The sequence below is a fragment of the Talaromyces atroroseus genome (assembly GCF_001907595.1).
Source record: "Talaromyces atroroseus strain IBT 11181 chromosome Unknown scaffold_5, whole genome shotgun sequence".
Classification (NCBI taxonomy): domain Eukaryota; kingdom Fungi; phylum Ascomycota; class Eurotiomycetes; order Eurotiales; family Trichocomaceae; genus Talaromyces; species Talaromyces atroroseus.
Window position 1 is genome coordinate 1429680 of NW_017971437.1, and position 22288 is coordinate 1451967.

At 47.2% G+C, this 22288-nt stretch overlaps 10 protein-coding genes across 10 annotated transcripts, besides 1 other annotated feature; 3 read left to right on the forward strand and 7 right to left on the reverse strand.

Annotated features, from left to right (window-relative positions):
- Window positions 1-41: 41 nt before the first annotated feature.
- On the reverse strand, window positions 42-1688 carry UA08_04953 (hypothetical protein; the record flags this gene model as incomplete). Its single annotated transcript, XM_020267279.1, has 1 exon — window positions 42-1688. The coding sequence occupies one exon, from the start codon at window positions 1686-1688 to the stop codon at window positions 42-44; it is 1647 nt and encodes a 548-aa protein (XP_020119928.1).
- A 517-nt stretch (window positions 1689-2205) lies between these two features.
- UA08_04954 (hypothetical protein) lies at window positions 2206-2949 on the forward strand (the record flags this gene model as incomplete). Its single annotated transcript, XM_020267280.1, has 1 exon — window positions 2206-2949. One exon carries the CDS (start codon window positions 2206-2208, stop codon window positions 2947-2949), a length of 744 nt encoding a protein of 247 aa, XP_020120104.1.
- Window positions 2950-4452: 1503 nt separating this feature from the next.
- On the reverse strand, window positions 4453-4911 carry UA08_04955 (hypothetical protein; the record flags this gene model as incomplete). Its single annotated transcript, XM_020267281.1, has 4 exons — window positions 4453-4494; window positions 4532-4564; window positions 4663-4716; window positions 4846-4911. 4 exons carry the CDS (start codon window positions 4909-4911, stop codon window positions 4453-4455), a joined length of 195 nt encoding a protein of 64 aa, XP_020119921.1.
- A 2622-nt stretch (window positions 4912-7533) lies between these two features.
- UA08_04956 (hypothetical protein) lies at window positions 7534-9044 on the forward strand (the record flags this gene model as incomplete). The annotated part of the gene is made up of 2 exons (XM_020267284.1): window positions 7534-8237; window positions 8312-9044. The coding sequence occupies 2 exons, from the start codon at window positions 7534-7536 to the stop codon at window positions 9042-9044; spliced, it is 1437 nt and encodes a 478-aa protein (XP_020119922.1).
- A 190-nt stretch (window positions 9045-9234) lies between these two features.
- Window positions 9235-11383, reverse strand: UA08_04957 (hypothetical protein; the record flags this gene model as incomplete). The annotated part of the gene is made up of 3 exons (XM_020267285.1): window positions 9235-9988; window positions 10043-11104; window positions 11349-11383. 3 exons carry the CDS (start codon window positions 11381-11383, stop codon window positions 9235-9237), a joined length of 1851 nt encoding a protein of 616 aa, XP_020119886.1.
- A 271-nt stretch (window positions 11384-11654) lies between these two features.
- On the forward strand, window positions 11655-13012 carry UA08_04958 (hypothetical protein; the record flags this gene model as incomplete). Its single annotated transcript, XM_020267286.1, has 4 exons — window positions 11655-11745; window positions 11801-11985; window positions 12060-12556; window positions 12625-13012. The coding sequence occupies 4 exons, from the start codon at window positions 11655-11657 to the stop codon at window positions 13010-13012; spliced, it is 1161 nt and encodes a 386-aa protein (XP_020119887.1).
- A 394-nt stretch (window positions 13013-13406) lies between these two features.
- UA08_04959 (hypothetical protein) lies at window positions 13407-13905 on the reverse strand (the record flags this gene model as incomplete). Its single annotated transcript, XM_020267287.1, has 2 exons — window positions 13407-13738; window positions 13794-13905. 2 exons carry the CDS (start codon window positions 13903-13905, stop codon window positions 13407-13409), a joined length of 444 nt encoding a protein of 147 aa, XP_020119885.1.
- A 50-nt stretch (window positions 13906-13955) lies between these two features.
- Window positions 13956-14010: a repeat region (Identified by RepeatMasker using a combination of RepBase library and repeat library created with RepeatScout).
- Window positions 14011-14585: 575 nt separating this feature from the next.
- Window positions 14586-17062, reverse strand: UA08_04960 (hypothetical protein; the record flags this gene model as incomplete). Its single annotated transcript, XM_020267288.1, has 6 exons — window positions 14586-15483; window positions 15533-15699; window positions 15761-15964; window positions 16022-16449; window positions 16508-16897; window positions 16981-17062. 6 exons carry the CDS (start codon window positions 17060-17062, stop codon window positions 14586-14588), a joined length of 2169 nt encoding a protein of 722 aa, XP_020119983.1.
- Window positions 17063-17899: 837 nt separating this feature from the next.
- On the reverse strand, window positions 17900-19510 carry UA08_04961 (hypothetical protein; the record flags this gene model as incomplete). Its single annotated transcript, XM_020267289.1, has 1 exon — window positions 17900-19510. The coding sequence occupies one exon, from the start codon at window positions 19508-19510 to the stop codon at window positions 17900-17902; it is 1611 nt and encodes a 536-aa protein (XP_020119890.1).
- Window positions 19511-21268: 1758 nt separating this feature from the next.
- On the reverse strand, window positions 21269-21787 carry UA08_04962 (hypothetical protein; the record flags this gene model as incomplete). The annotated part of the gene is made up of 1 exon (XM_020267290.1): window positions 21269-21787. The coding sequence occupies one exon, from the start codon at window positions 21785-21787 to the stop codon at window positions 21269-21271; it is 519 nt and encodes a 172-aa protein (XP_020120023.1).
- Between the last annotated feature and the right edge of the window lie 501 nt (window positions 21788-22288).

Consider the following 22288-nt stretch of genomic DNA (forward strand, 5'->3'; position numbering starts at 1 on the left):
TCACAAAAAGTTTCAATTACCAGGAAATTAATGCTTCTAAGTTACTTTTGAGTGCTTTCTCTTTTCGGCCACGCTTCGTAGTCTAATTCAACTTTCCATGAGTCTGGCCGCCAGGATTCAGGTGCTGATGCAAACAACTCCACTTCGGAGGCATCAACTATGTATCCATCGTAAAACCCCCAATCCTCCATCGCGCTATGAACTGCATCCGGCGTCAGGTCCTTCGCTAAAAAGATACTGCTCAGATGCGGTTTTGCCGAGTACATTTTGAAACTTGCAATAGGTGCGGTAAGGTCTATCTCTAGTTCTTGACTGCGAGCCTCTAGACGACGCACGAAGTGGGAAGCCTCACCTCCTCTTCCCCTGTCTAGCACCTTGGCTTCCTGATAAGCAGGTTGGGTCGGGGCCACGCCGAGGTCGTCCAGCATCCAGTCGAAGAGAGCTTTATCCTCTGTATAGACCGCTGCGTGTAAGACTGACGGTCTCATCCTAGGCACTGTGCTGGCCAGAGTCTTGTACGTATTGGAATTCGCGGGATTAGGAAACCAGATCATATATGGCATGCGGTCAAGAAATTCTTTGTAGGGTTGCCTCGTGTTCAGGTTTATGATACGGCTCAAGTCATTGTTCATAATCATCCGAGCATGTATGGCGCTCGTGACATGCGCGCTGGCGGGCCATTCTGGTATACTCTGGGTCCCACACCAGAGGGCGAACATAGAGTTGTGATATATGCCTCGCACAAGGCACCCTGTCTCCCCTTTAATCATGCGAGGACGACGCAGTCTGGTATATCTTTCGATGTTCCCATAGTAGGCCGCCATTAGAATCAAAATGTCCTTGTTGCCCTGTGGCAAATCAATAGGAAGAGGTTGGGAGAGTAGTTCCGGTAGGTAATTCAGCTGTGGTTCATCTGAATCCACCACCCCCACGTTCATATCCTCTGTAATATTGAACACATTCTCATGGAACCCGGGAAACGGCATGAGATAGTCCATCTCATCTTCGAACATATTGTCGAGATTTTCTATGGTTGCTCCATCAATAATAGGTTCTATCTCTTCGCCTCGGGGTTTCCGGATGGCTTGTTTGATATCGAGAGTAGATACGACGGCTGTATCATCGTTCAAACATGCCGGTTGTGGATTCTGCATTGTAATCTCTCTGGTGTAATCATTCATGATGCGATATTTAATAGGATTTTGCATGATTGTTTCGTAGATTTCCAGCGACCCGCTGGCGCGGGCTTCCTCGGCAACAGAGACATCAGGCAACAGATTCATCTCGAGGTACAACTCCACGTAGTTGGCTACGGCACACGCGCGGGCAATTTGATACGACATATCAGGATACTGCTGCCACAGCTTCCTGTAGGTGTCTTGTGATGCCACCTGAGGATGCCAGATGCAGTAGGGTCTATCTCGCGCCTCAGGCATAGAGGGGATCTTGTTGCTCATAATGGCGCGAGCGTTCAAGGCACGGGAGATCTCTGGCACATATTGCCTAAGTTGTTCTAGGTCTGGGTGCTCGGCAAACTGCTCGTAGTATCGAATACCACGGATCACGCAAAGACGCGTGACTCTGCGTCCAAGAGCCACAGGTACAGCTTTGCCGCAAAGAGCATCCCTGGCCTCGCCAAGACTGAAGGCCAGTAACCTCAAACGATCTCTGAAGGAGTTATCTGCCATGTCGAGATGTTGGCAGGATTGGGGCAAGATAGGGGTAATTTGTCAAAAGTGAAAGTAATAAGTTACTTGATGCGTAGATGATCAAGCGGGCGGATTTTTTCTTATGAGCCAAGGAAATGTACGTAAAGGACAATTTTAAGGTGCAGCAGCGGGATACATATGTACAAAATGGCCAAGGCTCGAGCTTATTTAGCATCCGCTTGGCCTACCCTAGTTGCGGCTCAGCCATCCCCGGTCAGCGTTGCGAATTGACGTGACATCGTTCCACCAGCTGGTTTTGAGGATTGTGCTGAGGAAATGGAAGTCGACTGAGAGATGCTGTTGTTGCTTTCAAAAGTTTTAATGGTAACAATGGCACGATAAAAGTACGATATAATTCCCGAGGTCATGCCTCTACTGGCAGCGTCCGACTCCGTGGGACAGTGAGATACTCACACTGTTTTACAATTGCCTTCTTCCCTTTGTACTGCATAGTAGAATTGTCAGTGTCAGTCTCTACGTGCTGCCATAATTCACCATGCGTCTCATCGCTCTTCTCATCCTCCTTTTTGGAATCGCGCAGACAAGCGCATACTCCGTTCCTGGAGGCTACGAACGAGTTCTCATTTACTACATGTACTCCATCGATTGCCAGCTCAACGGCGGGACCCCGAAGAAGATTGCAACTGGTTGCAAAGGCACAGGTCGCAATCCATGTACCCTGGATCAACTCCTCCGCTATATAGCTGCCAATCCTAGCTCCCTTCCTACACGAAGCGCCCCGGCGACATCCTACCCAGCACTGCCCGACATGGACCGGACAGCCTCAGCTCTATCGACTAAAGGCCCCGATGGGCGAGATTTTGCGGGACAAATAAAACCGGGAGTTGCGTTGCCTGGCGCCAGCAATGACTACAGCAAGTTCCTGTCCCAGCTTGGGGGCGTTGCCATCAGTTTTGCCACTGCCTCCCCTGACAATGCCAATTTACTCAAGCTCAACATTCAGGCCATTCGAAATACGCGCCGAAACGCCCAGTTGACAACATTCAAGGCAGCTAATAGCGACATTGAGGTGGCGACGAAACCGATCCCTCTGTATGATGGTGCGCCCGATGGCCTTACGGTAGACATCATTGATGCAGTTGAAACTGTGAATCAAAATTCGGCGTTGACAGTGAAGGAATTGAACAGGAGATGGGCGGCAAACACGGCTGGTGGCCATTCAAACAATGTGGAGCAGTTGAAGGGAGTGTTGGAGGATATGGAAGGTGTTTGTTCATAGTTCGCTGATATGAGAGCCACACTAGAAGTGCTAGCTCTTGTTTGGAGGTACTAATTTCCCAATATTGTGCAATATGCAAAATGAAGGTTTTTTTTTTCTTGTCTTCGAATAACTAAGCTATATGAATCATGTGACAATCGATAGCCCTATTCCGGTAAGACTAATCTTAGCTGGTTGTAATAGTAGCAATGAGCGTATAGAAGTCCGCCATCTCTGTTTTATTTCGGATTATTTCTTGTCTGAGGAACTGTCTTTTGTGTGGATATTAGGATCTGTAATGTAACACCTCTATACTTATGGGAAAGGGCATCGTATTGTGATATGAGACGAAAACAGGTAAACACTAAAGCACCAACATTTACGCAGGAAGGCTTTGCAGGCTTGCCACTTCATGCATCGCGTTTTAGTTTTATATCCAAGCGCGACGGAAATGTTCATAGTTAACGAGAAGACAAGGGCAGCCAACAACTGAGGGCAATGTAGGGCGAACTCTTCTGCTGGTTGGTTGGAAAGATGTGCTTAATTCTCTTAGCTCTTCCTGCTCCAGTGTAGTGTACCTTTTTGACCCAACTATTTTGACTACAATGTACAAAGCTGCTGGGGTCGTCGCTGTTATATTTCTTGCCCTCCTTTATTACTTTCATTAGGGAGTGTCAGGAATGCGCGGCCTCTCGTTGGGTACATCTTACAAGACTGTGGTGATTGATAGCAAGCAAACTATCTAGGTACTAGGTCTAGCATATAATGTATGCCTACGAGATGTTAATCACTACATTAATTCACAGGAAAACGGGGAGTACGGAAGATCAGGTATTGCAGCGATTACCTAACCTACGTAGATAGGCCATCAATGGAAAGTAAATGGAACTGCCAACTTTTCTTACGTCTAATACTTCGATAGAGACAGAATATTTCATGAGAGAGTGAGGCACAATCGCTACGGGAAACCGCCCCCACTGGTGGCTGCTTATGCCTAGCCGACTTCATTACGAGCTACTGCCGCACCTCGAGGAGCGTGGATGGAATTTGTAGTAACACTGAGCACGGAACACAGCTGGTGTCCAAGCAAGCGAGATCTTCGGAGAGTGGAAGCTAACGTATATGAGCATATCCAAGAAGGAGAGCCTCTTTGCCTGCCGACAGTTTGCCGTGCTCATAACATTGCTAACGTTTCGTGTATCTTCTTGTCAATCTGCCAAGGAGTTATAATTACGTTAACTGAGAGTAAGTGGCCCTAGATTACAGTAATGGATCCAGGCTTAAGATAGACCATTCGGCTGGTACCATCACATGAGTATATCAAGACAGAAGCAACCCAATGCGTCTCTAGATGGACGAAAAAAATTGTACGTGGGAAGGACACAATGTGGAAAGTGGTGTCATTTCCCTAGCTCTAATTCAATTTAGAAATTCTCCGTCTGCTGGATTCATTGTATCTGAAAGTAGACTCGACTGTGTTTCAAAATACTCTATCCGTAAAATCAATGACCTGCGCCTTCTCAATTATTCCATCAAGGCTGCGAATAAATTCCTGATGCGCAGGATCTTTCTCAACGTAGTAGTCCCGGTCTTCCTCACTTACGAATTCGACCACGAAGGCATGCGTAATGCCATGCTTTCCAGTGTAGCGAAGAGTCAGTGATTAAAGCACATGAAAATCGCAAATACATAATGTATTCCTGGGCGATGGATTTAAAACCGATAATTACTTACCTGGATTCCTTCAGGTGAGTTGTCCCGCCCACCAGATGAGGCCTTTATATATGGCTGTTGAGAGAGTGGATGAAGACAGTTTTCTCGAAGAGCAAGCATGCGGTTACAGGTCTTTATCGAGCTGGTGTCAATATGCACTTTCGGACGTTGGTTCGCTGCGTATAAACATATACGGTCACTTACACTGTCAATAGTCGCCTTATCAGTGCTTGACTTGAATTGAAAGAGAACAATGTGAGTGATAGACATGTTGGCTCGTCGCAAAAGCGTTGTGTCAGTGTGTAAGTAACGAAGGTCAAAGGGGGCAGACAATTTCAGGGGCGGGGTAATAAGCGAGAGGTATTATTTGTCTGTTGAGCCAATCATGGGTTACGATTTAATAATATTGTCCAGAACCCCGAGTCGTAGGTACATAGTACTTGCGTCCTTTTGAAGGTTATGTGGGACTGCCTAGGTGTGGACATTCTTTTTGAATGCTACCTCGGTAATATATATATATATATATATATCTACCTATCGCAGCTACTCTGATTGGCTAGAGGCATGAGTTTGTATTTTGTATACAGACACTGTTAATATTTAATTTCTCTACTCCTATCTGCTCTTTCTTATATCATCAGAGGGGAAGTAGAGTGTCCACATGGCGGTATGGCTCTTTGGACTCCCCTGCTTCTTAAACTTGCGGCAGTATGTTTGACGAAGAGAGTTCTTCTTCTCAAAATTTGAAAGGAGCCGTAATGTGTGGCTGAAATTCAGCAATGACTTTTCCGACGTCATATCGGATATTCAGCTATACTCAAGGCGTGTTGATGAAACTGCGGATATGATACGCCTAGCCAGGGAAGCCCATGTCTCCGATACGATTGAAGCAATAACGTGAGAATATGGATCCCAGCTGAAACGCAAATAAAGATCACTCAAGCGTTGTCTAATTTTGCGACTAAGCTTGGGATACCAAAAAACAGAGGCCGCTGAGGATGACTATCAGTCCATCCAGAAAGTGAGAGACTGGCTAAATACGTCAGGAAAAACCTTTCTTCTGATTTTTGATAATGTTGAGCATCCTGCAGTTCTAGAACAACTATGGCCCGCAAGTACTAGAGGCTCTGTGATTATCACATGCCGGTCTCCATTAGTTGCGAGCAAGAAAACCTCTACTGTTATACATTTGCAGTGCTTTGCTGGTGAGCTAGGCGTTGACGTTCTACATTCTTTGACCGGTCTTGAACCCTCCACAGAGAATGATGCAGCTGCAGCCAGGAATTTGGTTCAGCTGCTTGGTGGTTTCCCCCTTGCCATGGCCCAAATCAGTGAATTTATGAAAAATCGCGGATATTCCTCTGAAGAGCTCTTGCGTCTCTATAAAAAATGATCTCAAAAGATATTCACGAGATCTGAAGGACCTATTCAATATGCACATACTTTAAACACCGTGTGGGATGTTTCGTTCGAGAGTCTGTTTAGTGAAGAATCAAAGAGTCTGCTTAACCTGCTTGTGTTCTTTGACCCTGATCGTATCCTTGAGTGGATTCTGACCAACCAAAGAAGCGGTATTAGCGAAGCGAGTTTGCAATTTTTGTTCGATGAATTTGAGTGAGCAAACAGCTATCCCCAAACCAAATTCTTCTACTTACTATACATAGTTTCGGTGACGCTGTGAGTGGACTTATCAAAGCATCTTTGTTGAACAGGTTGACTGCACACAAAGCTATATCAATTCATCGTCTCATCCAGTCTACCGTATGGGCAAGAATGTCACCGACGGAGCAATCAATGAACCTAGATATCGCGCTGCAAATGTTGCACTACAGCTTTTCTAACACCTGGAACGAAAGAACACATCAACAAGGTCATGGCTGGGAATTGTGGGAGACATGTAGTGCAGTTCTCCCGCATGTCAGCTGGCTGATCAAAATGTCCGAGTCAGGCTCATTAAGTCCTACCAAGCACGAACTACTGGCAGAATTAGTCCTCCGAGCTGGCATGTGAGTACATTAACAATATCCAAATGGACACATCCGAAGGTTGCTTTCATATGTAGAATTGCTGAACAAAAGAGAAGGTGAGTGGGCGATGGCCCGGTTGGGTATTTAAGTGCGGCCTCACGACTAAGACTCATCGCTTTGCTCTTGGTTGATAGATTAAGTACACTGATATGAAGGTCGAGATATCGGATTCTCAGTTGGCGGAGTTCTAGCTATGGCCGCGGAGGAGCCGGAACTGGATAAGAAGACTCGTGGCAGTACATTAAAGGACCACAGTTCCCAAACAAATTGTGGACATCTTACTTATAAATCTAGTGAATATACATGTCTTTCCCACGACTTTCAAATAGCATTTCATCATAATCCGCCGTCGACATATCAAGACAGCTCACATCATAGAATCGTCGCATCCCGGGTTTGAAAAGGAGCTCCACCTGATTCAAACCCGGAGATTTTTGTGCTATCTCTACAGCAACACAACGAATCACATCATGCTTATCGTTCGACCATACAGATGCCAAAGTCCCCTGTTGGGTGAGTTCAAGATAACAGTCAGCAGTTTGGAGGCATATGTTGTGGAGCGAATTCGTAAATCCGATCTGACCGGGTTTGTGAACACGATCTAATATCGGCACAAGTCTACAAAATTTGGTGCATGCATAAGCTCGCTCGTCGAGCATTACAAGTATCCTTTACCTTCATCTCTTTCTGTTCTTTCATATCCGATGTCGCTTAAAGAGGAATGAAGACTCTGCTGGATAACCATTGTTTGGTACGCAATCAAAAGTAGCTTACTGAAGCACCTTATCTGATACCCTAACTGGACTAACCTTTTTTTCCGACGTTCGATTCGATACGGACGGACTGAGTTTAGTAAATTTCAACCATGGCTTCCTCCACTACAAACGAGACAGCTTCTAGCACAGAACCTTCGCATGAAGATATGGCCCTCCAGCCGCCCGCGGTCCAGGATCCAGCACTATTGCACCGATCACTGACCCAACAACCACATTTAGTCACCCATGCCCAAGGAAACTATCTATACCTGCCCAACGGCCAAAAAGTCTTGGATGCATGCGGCGGAGCTGCTGTTGCCATCATAGGGCACGGAAATGCCGAGGTTATTGCAGCAACGGTAGAGCAGATGCAGAAAGTGAGCTACGTGCACACAATGTCATACACCACCAGCTCGGCAGAGAAGCTCGCGACGTTGCTTCTCTCCAAAAGCAGCGACATGCACAAGCTTACAAAAGCGTATCTGGTTGGTAGCGGAAGCGAGGCAAATGAAGCGGCGCTGAAGGCGGCTCGACAATATTTTGTGGAGAAGGGAGAGCTGCAGAGATGCCACTTCGTGGCAAGACGACAAAGCTATCATGGAAATACAATGGGTGCAATGACGATTTCATCGAATCTGCCCCGAAAAGAGCCTTACAATGACATTTTGCCCACGAACGTGTCGTTCGTCAGCCCGGCGTATGCATATCAGTATCAAAGACGCGGCGAGACTGAAGAAGAGTATTCCGAGAGGCTAATCCAAGAGCTTCGACGGGAGATTCTTCGCATTGGCCATGAGAAAGTTATTTCTTTCATGTAGGTACACCCCCACCCCCAGTTCGTTGAATGTTTATTTCATCTGGAAAGGGTCTAATGAGGTTCTTTTGTAGAGCTGAACCGGTAGTTGGGGCGACATCAGGCTGCACCTCGGCGCCAAAAGGATACTTCCGAGGCATTCGCGAGATGTGCGATGAATTTGGCATTTTGCTTCATTTGGATGAAGTTATGTGTGGTGTTGGACGCACCGGAACATATTTCGCTTTCGAGCAGGAAGGTATTGTTCCAGACATCGTGACTATCGGCAAGGGTCTGGGGGGAGGCTATGTCCCTGTCTCCGCTATGCTGCTTAGCGAGAAAGTAGTTGATGTCCTGAGAGGAGGAACTTCTGCATTCAACCACGGCCAGACGTTCCAGGCACATCCAGTAGCATGCGCTGCGGGACTTGCGGTGCAAAATATCATAAAACGAGACGGCTTGGTGGAAAGTTGTGCTAAAGCTGGAAAGCATCTTGAAACTTTGCTACGGGATGCATTTACTAACTGCAAATATGTTGGTGACATCCGGGGAAGGGGACTGTTTTGGGCATTGGAGTTTGTCGAAGATCGAAGCAGCAAAAGACCTTTCAAGAAGGGCATTGCGTTTGGTGAGATGGTTCAAAAGACTGCCTTCGAACTCGGTGTGGCATTTTATCCGGGTACTGGTACAGTAAATGGAATTGAAGGAGACCATATCCTGATCGCGCCGCCCTTTACTGTTTCCAATAACGAGCTGTTCACGTTAGTATCTGTCTTGAAACAAGCATACGAAGTTGCCGAAAAAGCTGTAAAGCCTTGGGTAACATAGTTCAAGCACAGCGTTCGAATTTGAAAGATGGAATATGGAATAAAAGGGAAGTTTTTTGGATTAGCAGACAAAGCAATATGAGCGATCTTGGGGATTGATATTTGTTTGTCATCAATAAATATATGTAAGGATATACAGCAAGAAGTCGATCCATGGCTGAACGTCGAAGATGTAATATATCCCCGATTAATTAATTCAATGACATGTTGCCGTCTTGGAATGCAAGAGAGTACTCATACGAACTGCCTTCGACCCCAAATGGTGCCAAATTATGATCACCCCAAAGAGACCACAGTTCGTGCCAATCAGGCATTGCTTGTGGATTTGACAAAGACTGGCTACTAGCTATGTTAGACTGCGATGGTTCCTGTAACCTCAGCGTAACCTGATCATTCACAGACTCGGTAGGAGCCCTGTCGTTCTCTGGACAATGCTCATCATTCTTGGGGGACAACCCCGTACAGTCGTGGATAGATGTTTCAAGATTCACAAAGTCAGCACGCGTTTTGCCCTCAAAGCCTGACCAATCTACACTCGCTCGTTGGATTAGATCCTTAGTTCGTTGAATAGTGGCCCACCATCCGGCCCCCATAGGCCAGCGCTCCTGGAATTCATCAAGATAAGCCAAATCACGCCCCGCGTCAGCTTCTCGTCCCTGGCTTCGTCCGAGGTTCATTTGGGGAAAACATGCGACATATATGTTCATTGTCGCCGCTGAAAAGGCGCAAAAACCAGCAAATGGGGTAATCAGAGGTGTCCCTTCTTCTTTGAGTTGATGAAGAAGTGAAGTAATGTTAGATGATGCAAAAAATAGCTCACTGGCACGATTTTCCCACCATCCTATGGGAGCCGGTTCATCCAAAAGTGGAGGATCGACTGGTCCGGAAGGCCGGGATGCCGGAGTTGGCAGGAAAGGGATGTACTCGCGGCATAAAAATAATATGCTAAAGGACCATGATTAGATGTGGCTTTCTTGCTGTAAGGGTGGCTGTTCTCACCTCACATGGTAGATGAGATTGATGTATACAAATGCCTCGCCGTCTCCTCCCCGGAGTGAAACGTGTCCGTCGACACCTACGTCAGGAAAACGAATCCGACTTCCGTGCCGTTGTCTCCAGCTATCAAGTCTCTGATACATTCTCCACCAGTGTGATCTTTCCGACCAAGGTGTCTCTCTCGCCGTGACAACATCTGGATGCCGTCTTCCACCACTAACTATCCATCTCAGGATCTCAGCCCAGATATCAACGCCTTGTACGAGCAAGGAAAAATAGCCATCAACGTATTCGACCACAGAGGTAGACTGGATTCCGACTGTCTTATTGGGATACCACTTGACGCCAGATAGCCCAAATGCATAATCCGTCTCTCTCGACGGCCAATGAGTGTCTACCGATGCGAGTGGGAGTGCTGGTGGCTGAGGTTTACCACAAAATATCAGCCTATCCAGAACAAAACAACTCCAGAAAGTCCGATTGTAGATCTCTTGTTGCAGCTCTGTGCACTTGTCCGAATCCGCCATGGGGCTTATAAGCTGCATGCTTCTAATTGCCATGCCGCTGTATATCCATGCCTGGCGTGGTTTTCCATTGCCCCATTCATGTATTGCTAGTATAATCAGTGTCTGCACCGTGTATATATCCATGGACTCATCCAACGAAATCGTTTCCTTTGCTATGTTGACGTACTGAATTCGTGATGCTTGTGGATCAGTGAAAGGTAGCGTGATTGCTAGCAAGGCGGCACAAAGACCAGCTGCTCGGCCAAATCCAGCAGAGCTTGGAGCAGGCGAAGGTCCGGAGTTTCCCCCATGCCTACCCACTGATTTAACTAGCTTCCTGAAAGTCGACATATGCAGAAAGGGAACCTCGGGGAATTTGTCCTTAAAGATAGTGCCGGCCCGTAGAACGAGGGCAGGGTCGAGGATGCAATCACTAACAGCAAGGCGGGTATGCAGTTGATCGTTGTATTCATCTGTCCTGGATCCATCATCTGGTGATATTACATCAATAGAGTGTCGCTGTTGCCGAGACCGTGAGGCATGCGGTATCGGCTGCTGTCTAATCGAATATCAGCATTGTGCATGCGATTCTAAAGGGACCCCAACACCGACTTTTTCTTTCTAGTCACGACGGGCCTGGAGAGGACGCAGCTATTGGATGCATCGAGGCCGGCTTTTGCGCATCCTCGACAGGGCGGAGTTCCTGGATGGACGCATTTGACCTTATATCGTCTGCAGAAAGCCCGAATTAGAAGCCGTTGATGAGATACACGGAGAATAATGCCAGGTTTTGTGTGTCTTACCTGCACCTTGAACACGCAATGGTTGTTCTGACCATCCTGGCGTGTTTGTGCGCGCGATCCGCTGTCTGGTGGCTATCATCGGGTTTAACAGGAGGACCGGCTGAAAATTTTGATCGGGTCTGCCTCTCCTATCACCGGGTTTTGTCTGTTCTTATCACGCAGAATACTATGATTATCCACCGATGCCAGGCAACTTTTTGCAGTCTATATATGTATGTTGAGTTAGTTCGGTCGGAATCTTTTTTCCTTCTTCATAAGATAATAATACAATCAAAGGTCCAGAATAGAAAAATACTCTCTCACAACATGCGCATCTCCAGCATGAGAATTCGAGATTTGGGATACGCCCCCGGCCAGCTCCAGCCTGGTCCTCAAAATTCTATCCTTGATGTCAAAGGTAGTTTCTGTGTGTTCATTCCTCTCTTCGATTATGTACTCTAATATTCAACCAGGGGTGCGAGTCGGACAAACTACCATACATGAAGGTCGCGACACGCATACGGGTGTCACCGTGATATTACCGCGAGGTCCAGACGAGATCCGCCAAAAGCCTTGCTATGCAGCAATTCATAAACTCAATGGAATGGGAGAAATGACTGGGGCGCACCAGATCGAGGAGATTGGGACATTCAACACCGTTGGTTCTTCCTCCCATCCATCTTTCTTTGCAAAGATTTTTCGATTTGTACCAAATGACTGACTTTCGTATAGCCAATCGCATTAACGAACTCAATCAGCGTAGGCAAGGTCTACGATGCCGTTTATAGCTGGCTTTTTGATCTCGCGAAACAGAATGAAGAAAGTTTCGAAGAGACCTTTCGAAATATCGGAATCCCCGTTGTCGCGGAGACACTTGACTGTATTTTGAACGACGTGACGAAGTCAGCCGTTGAAAAGCATCATGTTTACGAGGCAATCGACTCAGCACTGTCCAATCCACCGCCTCCGGTTTTAGAGGGCTCTCATGGTGGTGGTACAGGAATGCGGTGTCACGGATATAAAGGAGGAACAGGAACATCTTCTCGGATTGTTCCAGGAAGGAGTAAGGAAGAGACCTTCACCGTCGGAGTCTTGGTTCAAGCAAACTATGGCTGGCAAAAAGATCTCCAAATTGGAGGAGTGCCAGTCGGGCGAATCTTGTCGCAGAAACTGCCCACGAAACCCGTCTCTAGTAAAATGGGAGAAGGGAGCATCATTATTGTCATTATGTATTTTCATCCCATTCCTCATCTCTTGAACCCTTTACATAAGTATATGTAAGGCTGACAAGTCACAGAACTGATGCCCCCCTTCTTCCGCATCAATTGAAACGCCTCGCCCAAAGAGCAACTCTTGGTTTGTCTCAAGTAGCCGGACATGGCGCGGGTAGAACTTATTCAGGGGATATCTTCCTGGCCCTCTCAACAGGTAACGTTGTTGACGATGAGCTAGAGACAGGGATGCCAGGATATCTTCCGACAGTCGAGACATTCCCAACCAAGTCAGTCAAAAATGAATGCATTGACGGTTTGTTTTATGCAGCAGCGGAGGCAACGGAGGAGGCCATTCTCAATGCTTTGGTTGCTGCTAAAGATGGACTTACTGGTTTTATGGGACACAGGGCTGAAGGCTTGCCGGTTGATCGTGTCAAGGAATTACTGGAGCAGTATCATGTAAAAACATAGTTATTGTTCACCAGTCGTCAGTATGGAAATGTGCACGTTTGACCAACGGATAAATCACCACGATGTCTATGACACTTAAATCTCGTGTATACGAACTGAACAATGAATGTCATCTACCATTATTCGGTGTAGTACCTAATGCCGAGAAACACGGAGTTGCTAGAACCCTTTCTTACTGCGATATCCTCCCATTTATCGGCCAACAACGCGCCTTGTGCATACATAGTTTGGAATATCCACATGTAACGATATTTTTCTAGTGATAAAGCACTATCAAAACATTGCACGACTAGTGCGAACGTAGACATATATCGTCGTGCTGTGTGTGGATCTCAGATTGACGTTTGTTCCCTTGAGCCTCAAGCGTTTTCAGCGCCAGAAAAGGTCCTGAGACTTATGATGTCTTGTTTTTTGCTGCCTTTGCGCCTTCTGGATCGTATGCCTGCACCTCGATTTCCACACGCATGTCGTCCTCGCCGAGTCGCGTCACCCCAACGCAGGTCCAGATCGGTTGATGGTCCGGCATCCATTTCTTGAAATTTCTTGTCATTGCTGCAAGGGCTTCGTTGTTGAGCGGTAAGTGATAAGAGTTCACACGGAAGACCTGCGACCATCCTTTGCCACCAGCGTGTTTAAGAGTATGATCCACGGCTCTAAATGCTTGGTCGATTTGCTGGTTGATCTCGGTTGGGAACACTTGCTCTTCGCGCTCAGGGTCCCATCCACCTGAGATGGTCAGTCTCTCTTTCCATGACCGCGCTGTGCAACAGTGGTTCGTTACCTTGGCCAGAACAATGGATTGTGTCTCCTACTCGAACCGCCTGACTGTACGAGTACAGCTTCTGATTGGTGGTTCCCACTCCAGGGTAGTTGTAGTATTGAAGATCAGCCATTGTGTCGATAGTACGAACGTGAGAAACACTTCGAAGGTTTGGTTTTTCGGTTATTTGATCAAGGACCTAGGTACACAAGAGCACTATAAGTACCTACCTACTTACATAGGTAGCCGAGCCGCCTGTCGGAATATGTATCCCGCAGACGCAAATTTGCCATCGTCATTAATAAGCAGAACTTCAAGAGGACTACCTAGGTAAGAAGAGTGCATAGCGTTGAAGGAAGCCGTCGGAAAATATAATCCTATCGATCGAGCTTAGATACTCGTGACTAAACGGGTGTTCGAATTTTCTTTGGGTACCGTACATCCAGTCGTTGCACACTTATTCAGCCAGGAGAGTTGTTGCTGCCGTTTACCAGGAGCTTCCATAGTCGCCATAATGGAGATCTCCTGCAATACAAACTTGGTTCTGCAAGTTGAGGATTCAAAAACGCTTTCAAAATGCTTAAACGTCATTACGGACCGTTAACTGGTTCATGTGGTGTGTGGTGCTGTGCATGTTGCTTGCTCGTGCTTCATGGCTAGGAAGAGGTTTATATTACGAAAAATAGTGCATATGGCTGTGTTGGCTGCTATGGAGGCTTGCGTATATGAGAGCAGCTCCTAGTCTCTTTGACAGCCCATACAATTTCACGAATTGGCTTCTCCCAGTATCATCAACCGTCGGTTAGTAAACCTTCAGGTCGTCCGGTTGGAAAAGTTCAAGTTGGTATAATCAGCTGGGAGTGAGTCAAACATGAATCCAGCATCAAGATCTGGCCAGTATGACACGTCGGGTCTGGAGTCGATGTGACTACCAAGGTCTTGCTGATCTGCAGCAGCATGATCCAGATCTTCAGGCAGATTAATTGCCCAGTCCATATTATTCGACCATGTCAGGCTCTGCGGGGAACCCGCAGACCCTTGTTCATCTATAGAACATTCAGGAGCATCTCCCTGGACTTCTTGGAGAATATTTTGGTATGCATCTAACCCGGAACTCAAAGCAGAGTCAGACATGGCTGAGTTGCCAGCATTGTTGCGGGAAGCAGTGAATGTGTCCGAGAGACTTTTCCAGTAGCGCCATGCTGGGTACCAAGATATGCCGAGTTCTTTCAATGTCTTGAGGCAAGCCTGGAAAAGGTTGCGGTCGGAACATTTGATTTCACCGCCGTCGTGCCTCATTTTTTTCAGTAAAAACAGCGCCGCCGACAGTGTGCAATGAGTTGCTGTTATCGGGCTCTTTCGGAAGCTGCCGAATACTTGACGGTATTTTCTCGCCACAATACAAATTTGCCTAGCAGCTTCATAGCACAAAGCGAGGGAGCTTTCTGAGGCAGCGTCGCCCGTGTTTGATGGAAGGTCTGCCTTTTGGGAGGTTCCATCTTCGCCAGTGAAAATAAAAGGCTTCAGGAGAAGTATGACTGCAGTATAGTGAACCATATGCAATGTGAATACCTGAGGAAGCATTCCAGTTCTTGGCCGATCAATTCGTAGCCCGGGAGGGAGATCATAAAACCAGTTCTTCAGCTCCAATATACAAGAGTCACGAAAAGACTTCCTTTGAGACGTTCGAGTCATCGGCTTGGGTGCATACCTGGGATGGTTAAGATATTATTGCGGAGGAGACACAAAAGATGACTTACAACGTGAGTAAGATCTTTTCCAATATCCGACAGTGCGTTGCCAACGCTCTACGTAACGGCAGTAGCTCTCTCTCAGATACACTAAAAGCGGTTTCCAGTTCCTGTGTCTTCTTATTCATGGCCGATATCTCCGTAATAGAAGGCAAATTGATGGCCCCCTGAGAGTCCTAAAAAAAAGAAGCATTAGGAGTATCAAATAGGCAAAACACTCGGGCTTACCAAACTTACAAGCATCGTGCAAACTCGGCCAGTATAGCTTGAAAAGAGTTTGTCGTCGCAGTATAACGCCCAATATATCCGCCTTCTAAGTTCGACTTCCTCTGCGGTTAATGAGCCTTTGAATGTTGCTGGATCGTGATTAAATCCCATATCAAGCGCCAATCGAGACGCCATTCCTAGATGTAACCATCCCGCTGCATCAGATCCCATAGCCTGGTAAAGTTAGGAAACTCTAATAGCCATAATCCTACATTTTTTGGAATAACTAACAACGTAAAGTGTTCCCAAAATGGCACAGGCTTGTATAGTCGTGATGGTGGGCCACTTCAAATCGAAAGGAAGTAATGCCTCAGCTCTCTCAAGGAACAATTTTCCCGCGGTGTTTGGGTCATCCGGATCTGATCTCACTTCCAGTCTGTCGCACAACCGAGAGCCAAAGGCCAGGATAGTATTCAGCAGCAAGGGACTAAAATACTTGCCCTCGGTTCTCCTACTTTCCCTGAATAGCTTCTCATCAACAACCTGCTTCCAAGGTTGCTCCCATGTAAAGTAAAGATCGACCAACTGCGATTCTAGCTCTTCCGAATCTTGATATCTGGGCCCCGACTCCAAATTTTGGATGATGCTGCGAGCTCGCCCGCGATCTGATGATTGAATGGAATCTGTTTCTGCCTGCGCATCGCCATTCCCGCTGGAATCTAGCCTTCAGATCAGCCGAGTACCACAATAATAGACAGCTGCAGCCGGGTTCCCTACGAGGCTGAAAGTCCAGACGCCCGCTGGTAGCGCCAAAGTATCGAGGCTGGCCGTCCCGGTCGAAGTTCAGTGATGCATCTAAACATAGCGCCCCTTCGAATGATGAGCAGATATCTTCATAGTCAGAGGATAAGAGGGAGTCATTTGCGAGAGTGGGCTCTGTGAGCTCTTCATGGTTGGCTTCCAGTCGCCCAGGAACCGGTGGAGAATGTGCAACCCCTTGCAACAGCAACAGCCGTTCTAGATGCTCAATCCGTCGCCTCAAGAGCAGCACGTAAGTCTTGGATGCTGGCCGTCGGCCATCTTCTTCAGTCGAATATGAACATTCGACTCCTCGCGCGAGACAGCGAGAGCATGCTGGCTTCTTCCCGTCACACTTTCCGGGGTTAGCTGCACTGTGAGAGCATATACCAGAGCGAGAGACCCGGAAAACAATTCAAATACCTTTGATCTCCGCGCGCGACACTCTTTACAGGCCCTATTGATGTATTTGCGTTTTGGTGGTCTCCCTGTGGGCTCTCTCGTTGCTAGGTCTTTCGGGGCCTCTTGGGACATGTTCAGAGGTCAACGCGATATAGTCGTAGAGACTAAACGTCCTCATATTCCTACTCTGCTAAGTCTATAGCCAAGTGGTATTGTATTGCATTTACTTTGACACTATGCGCGCGGGGCAATGGTTGAGCACGAAAGTGGTGAACTCGCTAAACACACTGGTTCCACCAATCAGAGCATCGAATTGCCACTTCTTGCGTGCAATTTTGAATCCTCCCATACAAATGCCATAGACACATATTGAATACTCAGTAATCTCACTTTCTGCTTGGTAGCTGGCTGCAAGAGTGTGGGTTGTTGAATAAGAAACGATGTGGATAGAAAAGCCTGGAGTGAGGATATCGAATGGCGAGGATATAAAGCTTGCGCTTTAAATAGTTAGCATCTTGCAGCAGTCCATTCTTTGATGCCGAGGGGAACGCCTCGCTATACTTGATACTTAATAGATGGCTCTCACTCGCAGTAAATTAGATGGGCTTGCCAACGTCCCTATTACGGGAATGACCGTAAAGTTCGCACACTGTTGGGAGCTCTGGCATAAATTCTTTCGGAGGAGATAATCCGCTGTATACCAAGATTCACCGAAAAAGGGCATGATACTTATTTACTTCCAGCTCTAGGCAGCTAAAAGGGTCCACAGATATTAAACCCCTGAACGATTATGCTGCTTGTATAACATCACATAAAGTGGGTTAAATGTTGGCATAGTGCTAGGATTGGCATTAATATTTGGCCGCACGGGATATCTAGTCAACACCAGTTATAAACATTCAATAAAGAGCATTGTCATTATAGAACAGAAAAGTATGCTCTAGAAAGCAGACTGATGCCTGCCCCGAGTTAGACTTTAACAAAGTCAAGTCCTCTTGCTAGCCAGCATCCGATCGTGAACCCGGTGATAGAGCCGCTTTCATCACGGTGGAAGACAACAGTCCAGTCTCCTGGTGCCGGAGCATCAAGTCCTCGGGGGCAGGCCAAGATCCAAACATCATCACCAAGGTATTTCATGCTAGTTGCGGTTCCCTGACCGAGGTATCCATCAAATTCTCCATACAACATCCCCGCATCGCCCCAGCAGTGAAAAGCTGAATCGATCTCGGTGCATTTGTAGTCGCCCTGAAGCGAGCTGTCTCTGAAGCTGGAATCGCGCGGAACAAGACGCCGAGCCTCAAGCTTTCTATTGTCCATAGTGCGATGTATACGCAGTACGTCTCCGTCAACACTTGCTGACATCCCCGGAGCTTCACCATGGCTGGGGTCAGTGAGCCTAATGATTTCAGGATGGCCTGAATAAGCAATGACAAGCTCTCCTGTTGCAGGCCCTTTGCTGACTGTAATGGACAGCTGTGTTTCCTTATCAAGGAAACTGCCAATCCAAATGGGACTTGGATCCACAGGGGCATATTCCAGCTTAGGCTTATGCAGAAGGGCTCGCATGACATCTTTAGCGGCAGACACGACGTCTCCTTCATGATTAAACAACATCACAACGGATAGACCCTCTTGCAAAGCATGGCGCCGATGAGACCGGTAGCCACGCAGCGCACCGGAATGGCCCAGGGTATCCACACCATCGAAATCAACATGGCTCAGACCATAGTGATAAGGGGCATGCGTGCCATCGGCATAAGTTATGGGCCGAGAAACTTGGTGGTACCAACTTTGTGGGTCAGCGAATAGGTGGTGCAGATGCTTCTCCCAAGCAATCATGTCGGTGAGGGATGCAGCCAATCCAGCATCGCCTGACCATTGCATCCGATTTACAGCGGGAATGAATCCCGTTTCTTCTGTTCCCTCGTAGCCGAGACATGGTGGCGGGAGTCTGCTGTTGTCCGGGCAGAGGAATGCAGTATGCATCCCTGCCGGCTTGAGGATGCGTTTGGCGAGCAGCTTTCCAAGAGACTCCCCCGTGACACGCTCAATAATCCGGGCAAGGGCATGAAAATTGACATTGCAGTAAGAGTACTCGGTCCCCGGCTTGAAATGGAACGACTTGGTGCGTTCCAACATCGGCGGGCAGTCTCGTTCAACCAGGAACTCATCCTCCGGCTTGGTGCCCCAGAGCGCGGTCATGGCCCAGTAATCACGAAGACCAGACTGCATATCGCACAGATGATCAATAGTCAACCCGGTGCCGTTGGTTAACTCGGGACGAAGAAGTTCGCGAAACTTCTCATCAAATCGGGACTCAATGTCTCCCTTGGCAGCCATTTCGGGAGTCGGGTTATGCTTCAGGTCAAGCAATAAGGCGCAGACAAACTGCTTTGTGATTGAGCAGATGGGCATCTGCGTTTCAGGGCTAAGGTGGACACGCTGGTCAACATCGGCATATCCCCAGACCCGCTGTGCAATAAGCTCCCCATGCCTGACCACGGCTATAGCACCGCCTGGTCCACGGTAGCGGAGAGGGATATCGTCAAGGATCTTCTGGACAGTCTCTTGGTCAGCCATGTTTGCTGCTGAGTGGTGTAGCCGACAGTGTTGTGTTGTCGAGAAGGTCTCGGTTTTGCTGGAGCCTGGTTCTCGGCAAGATTCACGAAGTTTCCCCGCTTTGGAAAACAGAAATTTAGAAGATAAGAATCACCTATTCAATTATCAATCATAATGTAGCTTGAGATCACTCAATTCTGCGTGAAAACTAAGAAGGTCATTTTATATGTATCTAAAAACCTTCAATCAATACCTCCTCCTACCTTGATAAATGGGTACGCTGTAATCCTAGGAATGTATATACGTATACGGCAGCAAACTAGAACTTGTACATACACTTGAAAAATTTTCCGATATCTCATCGTCTTTTCCTCTGTATTCTGTATTTTGTTACACTGAGCTGTCCAGTGCTACAGCTCCTACCAGAATGAGCCTAGCCTGGGTGGTTGTATCTCAATATTTTTCTTGTGACACGATGATTACAACTTGTCCTCATCCTACAAGACAATGAGGCGCTGTTCTATGCCGCTCGCTTTCACAAAACTTTCACGACCAGTATTATATACGTGCCGCCATTGGATTTTTGGATGTTCAGTAGCCATTCAACTTCGCTACACAGCTTTTCATTCATCAGCGAACCCAAATAGCGGCCCCGATGATGTGAAACCGCGTCACTACCAGTACAACTGGATTGATGGTGCCGAAAATCTGGAAAAAATATACACCTGGGGGGTATCGCCCCGTTATGAATGGCGACGTTCTTCACGAGCGCTATACCATCGTCGATAAGCTAGGCTTCGGGGGCTATTCTACTGTCTGACTGGCCGAGGATACTTGTCTCAAGCAGTATGTTGCTGTTAAACTGGGCACAGCAGATCCAACAGCACGGGATAGGAAGATCCTCCGAGCTTTGTATTCGGCATCGTCTACACACCCGGGCCGTAACTCGGGGCCTCGTCTGTTGGACGAGTTTGAGTCTTTTAGGGTTAACACATCAATGCTATACTGTAGCACCCGCACGATGTAATTTCCGGGATGCAGGCTTTGTTGGTTTGTTTCCTATTAATGTCGCACGCGCCCTGTGGGCAGGGCTTGTCCAGGCTGTGTCCTATGTACATTCTCAGGGCTATATTCATGCAGGTTCGTCAATGGAGCCTGGCGTTTGTTACGCGGCTAACAACTAATTCTGTGTGGCAATTGTTAGACATTCATCTCAGTAAAGTGTTGGTCAAACTGCCGTCAACTTTTGCGATCTTTCTATCGCGCAAATCTATAGAGAATATGGCGAGCCAGAGGTAGTTTCTGTCACGCACCGTGATGGGATACAGGTGCCCCTACCTTTCAATGTCTCCCCAAAAGCGCTAATCGAGCTGGTTCGCCATGGCGATCTCCCATACCTGTCGACTTTCACTTGTCAAACCGAGCCTGCTCTCCCAAAACACAACAAGTACGCTTTTTACCGTCCGCCAGGGGATATGATGTTATGAGACTTTAGATGAACGGTATCGATGATATACCTAGGTATCGTTCCATGTAAATGGCTACGGTGAACCTCAGTACAAAATATTGTTCTTGCGAGAGTTATTTGTTCAATGGATCTATCGATTTAGAGATGTGTTGCATGACCTATGTACAATAGAGAACCGCTTCCATCTTCCAAATAGCCAACATGAGCAAAATCTTATTCATCGATCTCTTGTATTCAGATCATCCCTTGATCGTCTTTCCTTCATCAGCAGTGAAGAAGCAAGACAGTCACGAAGTTGTCGCTGAATTGATCTAGCAACTTCCAGAGTTGAACACCTCGATGGAGTTAATTCCGGATCCATTGTCGGCAACATGCGCAAAGACCAGGGTTCCCAAATCACCGGCCTGGGATGTGCTCATGTCAATACCCGTTCCGACCAAAGCTTGAATAGCAGCGTTGATAGCGGACATGTCTGCACTCGACAGCTGGTAGTCTCCGTACCAGAAGCCGTCGTCAACGATTGCGACGTTTGGAGAGTCGCCACCAGTATCGCAGCGACTACCAGACTTTGAGATGCATTTGTCGTCTTGCGTATAGTGCAAGTACGTCAAGCACTGAGTGGCATCGGAATCGCCCTGCGTCCATTCGGTGTTTCCCTCGAAGTAACCAACACACCATTTGAGTCCATCTTGTTCACCGCTGAGCGTGGTGCAATCGGTCATCTCCTCGCAGCATGCAGTCGTCTCCCATCTCTTAGTGGTAACGTTCGAGGCGGTCGCACTTGCTAGAAGCAAGGCGGAAATGCTGAGAATTTGTCCGAAGTTGTACATTTTGTAAAGGGAGCAACTCTTTGCTGCAATAAAGGATGTTTGGAATGTTTCTAAGAGGAAATTTTTATGAGAAAATGAGTTGTGTTGTTGATGATTTCGTAGAAGTCGAGAGTCAAGTCGGTCCTCTTTATACCTGCGATTCTTCCTCATTCTGATATCTCACAAGTACGTTCCTAAGTAAGCGATACTTCACTGCCAGCAAATGATATCACCGTCTTTGCCTGCAAACAGGTCAGGTGCAGAGGATTTTCCTAATGCTGATTCTTCATTCTCTTAGCAATTTATCTGGAAGTATGTTACTCTCAAAGCTCATCCACATACTCCGTACAGCGTATGATGAGCTAACTAGGTGTTTAGCAGTGGTGGAGAGCCTAGTTCTTAACGCCTGTCGATCTTCTAAATACCTGGTTATCTTTTTTGCCTTCGCTTACCTAAAATCTCACACAATATCTAGACATATCGTTGAGTGGCTGCTGCTCATCATGAAGGTAATAATATCCT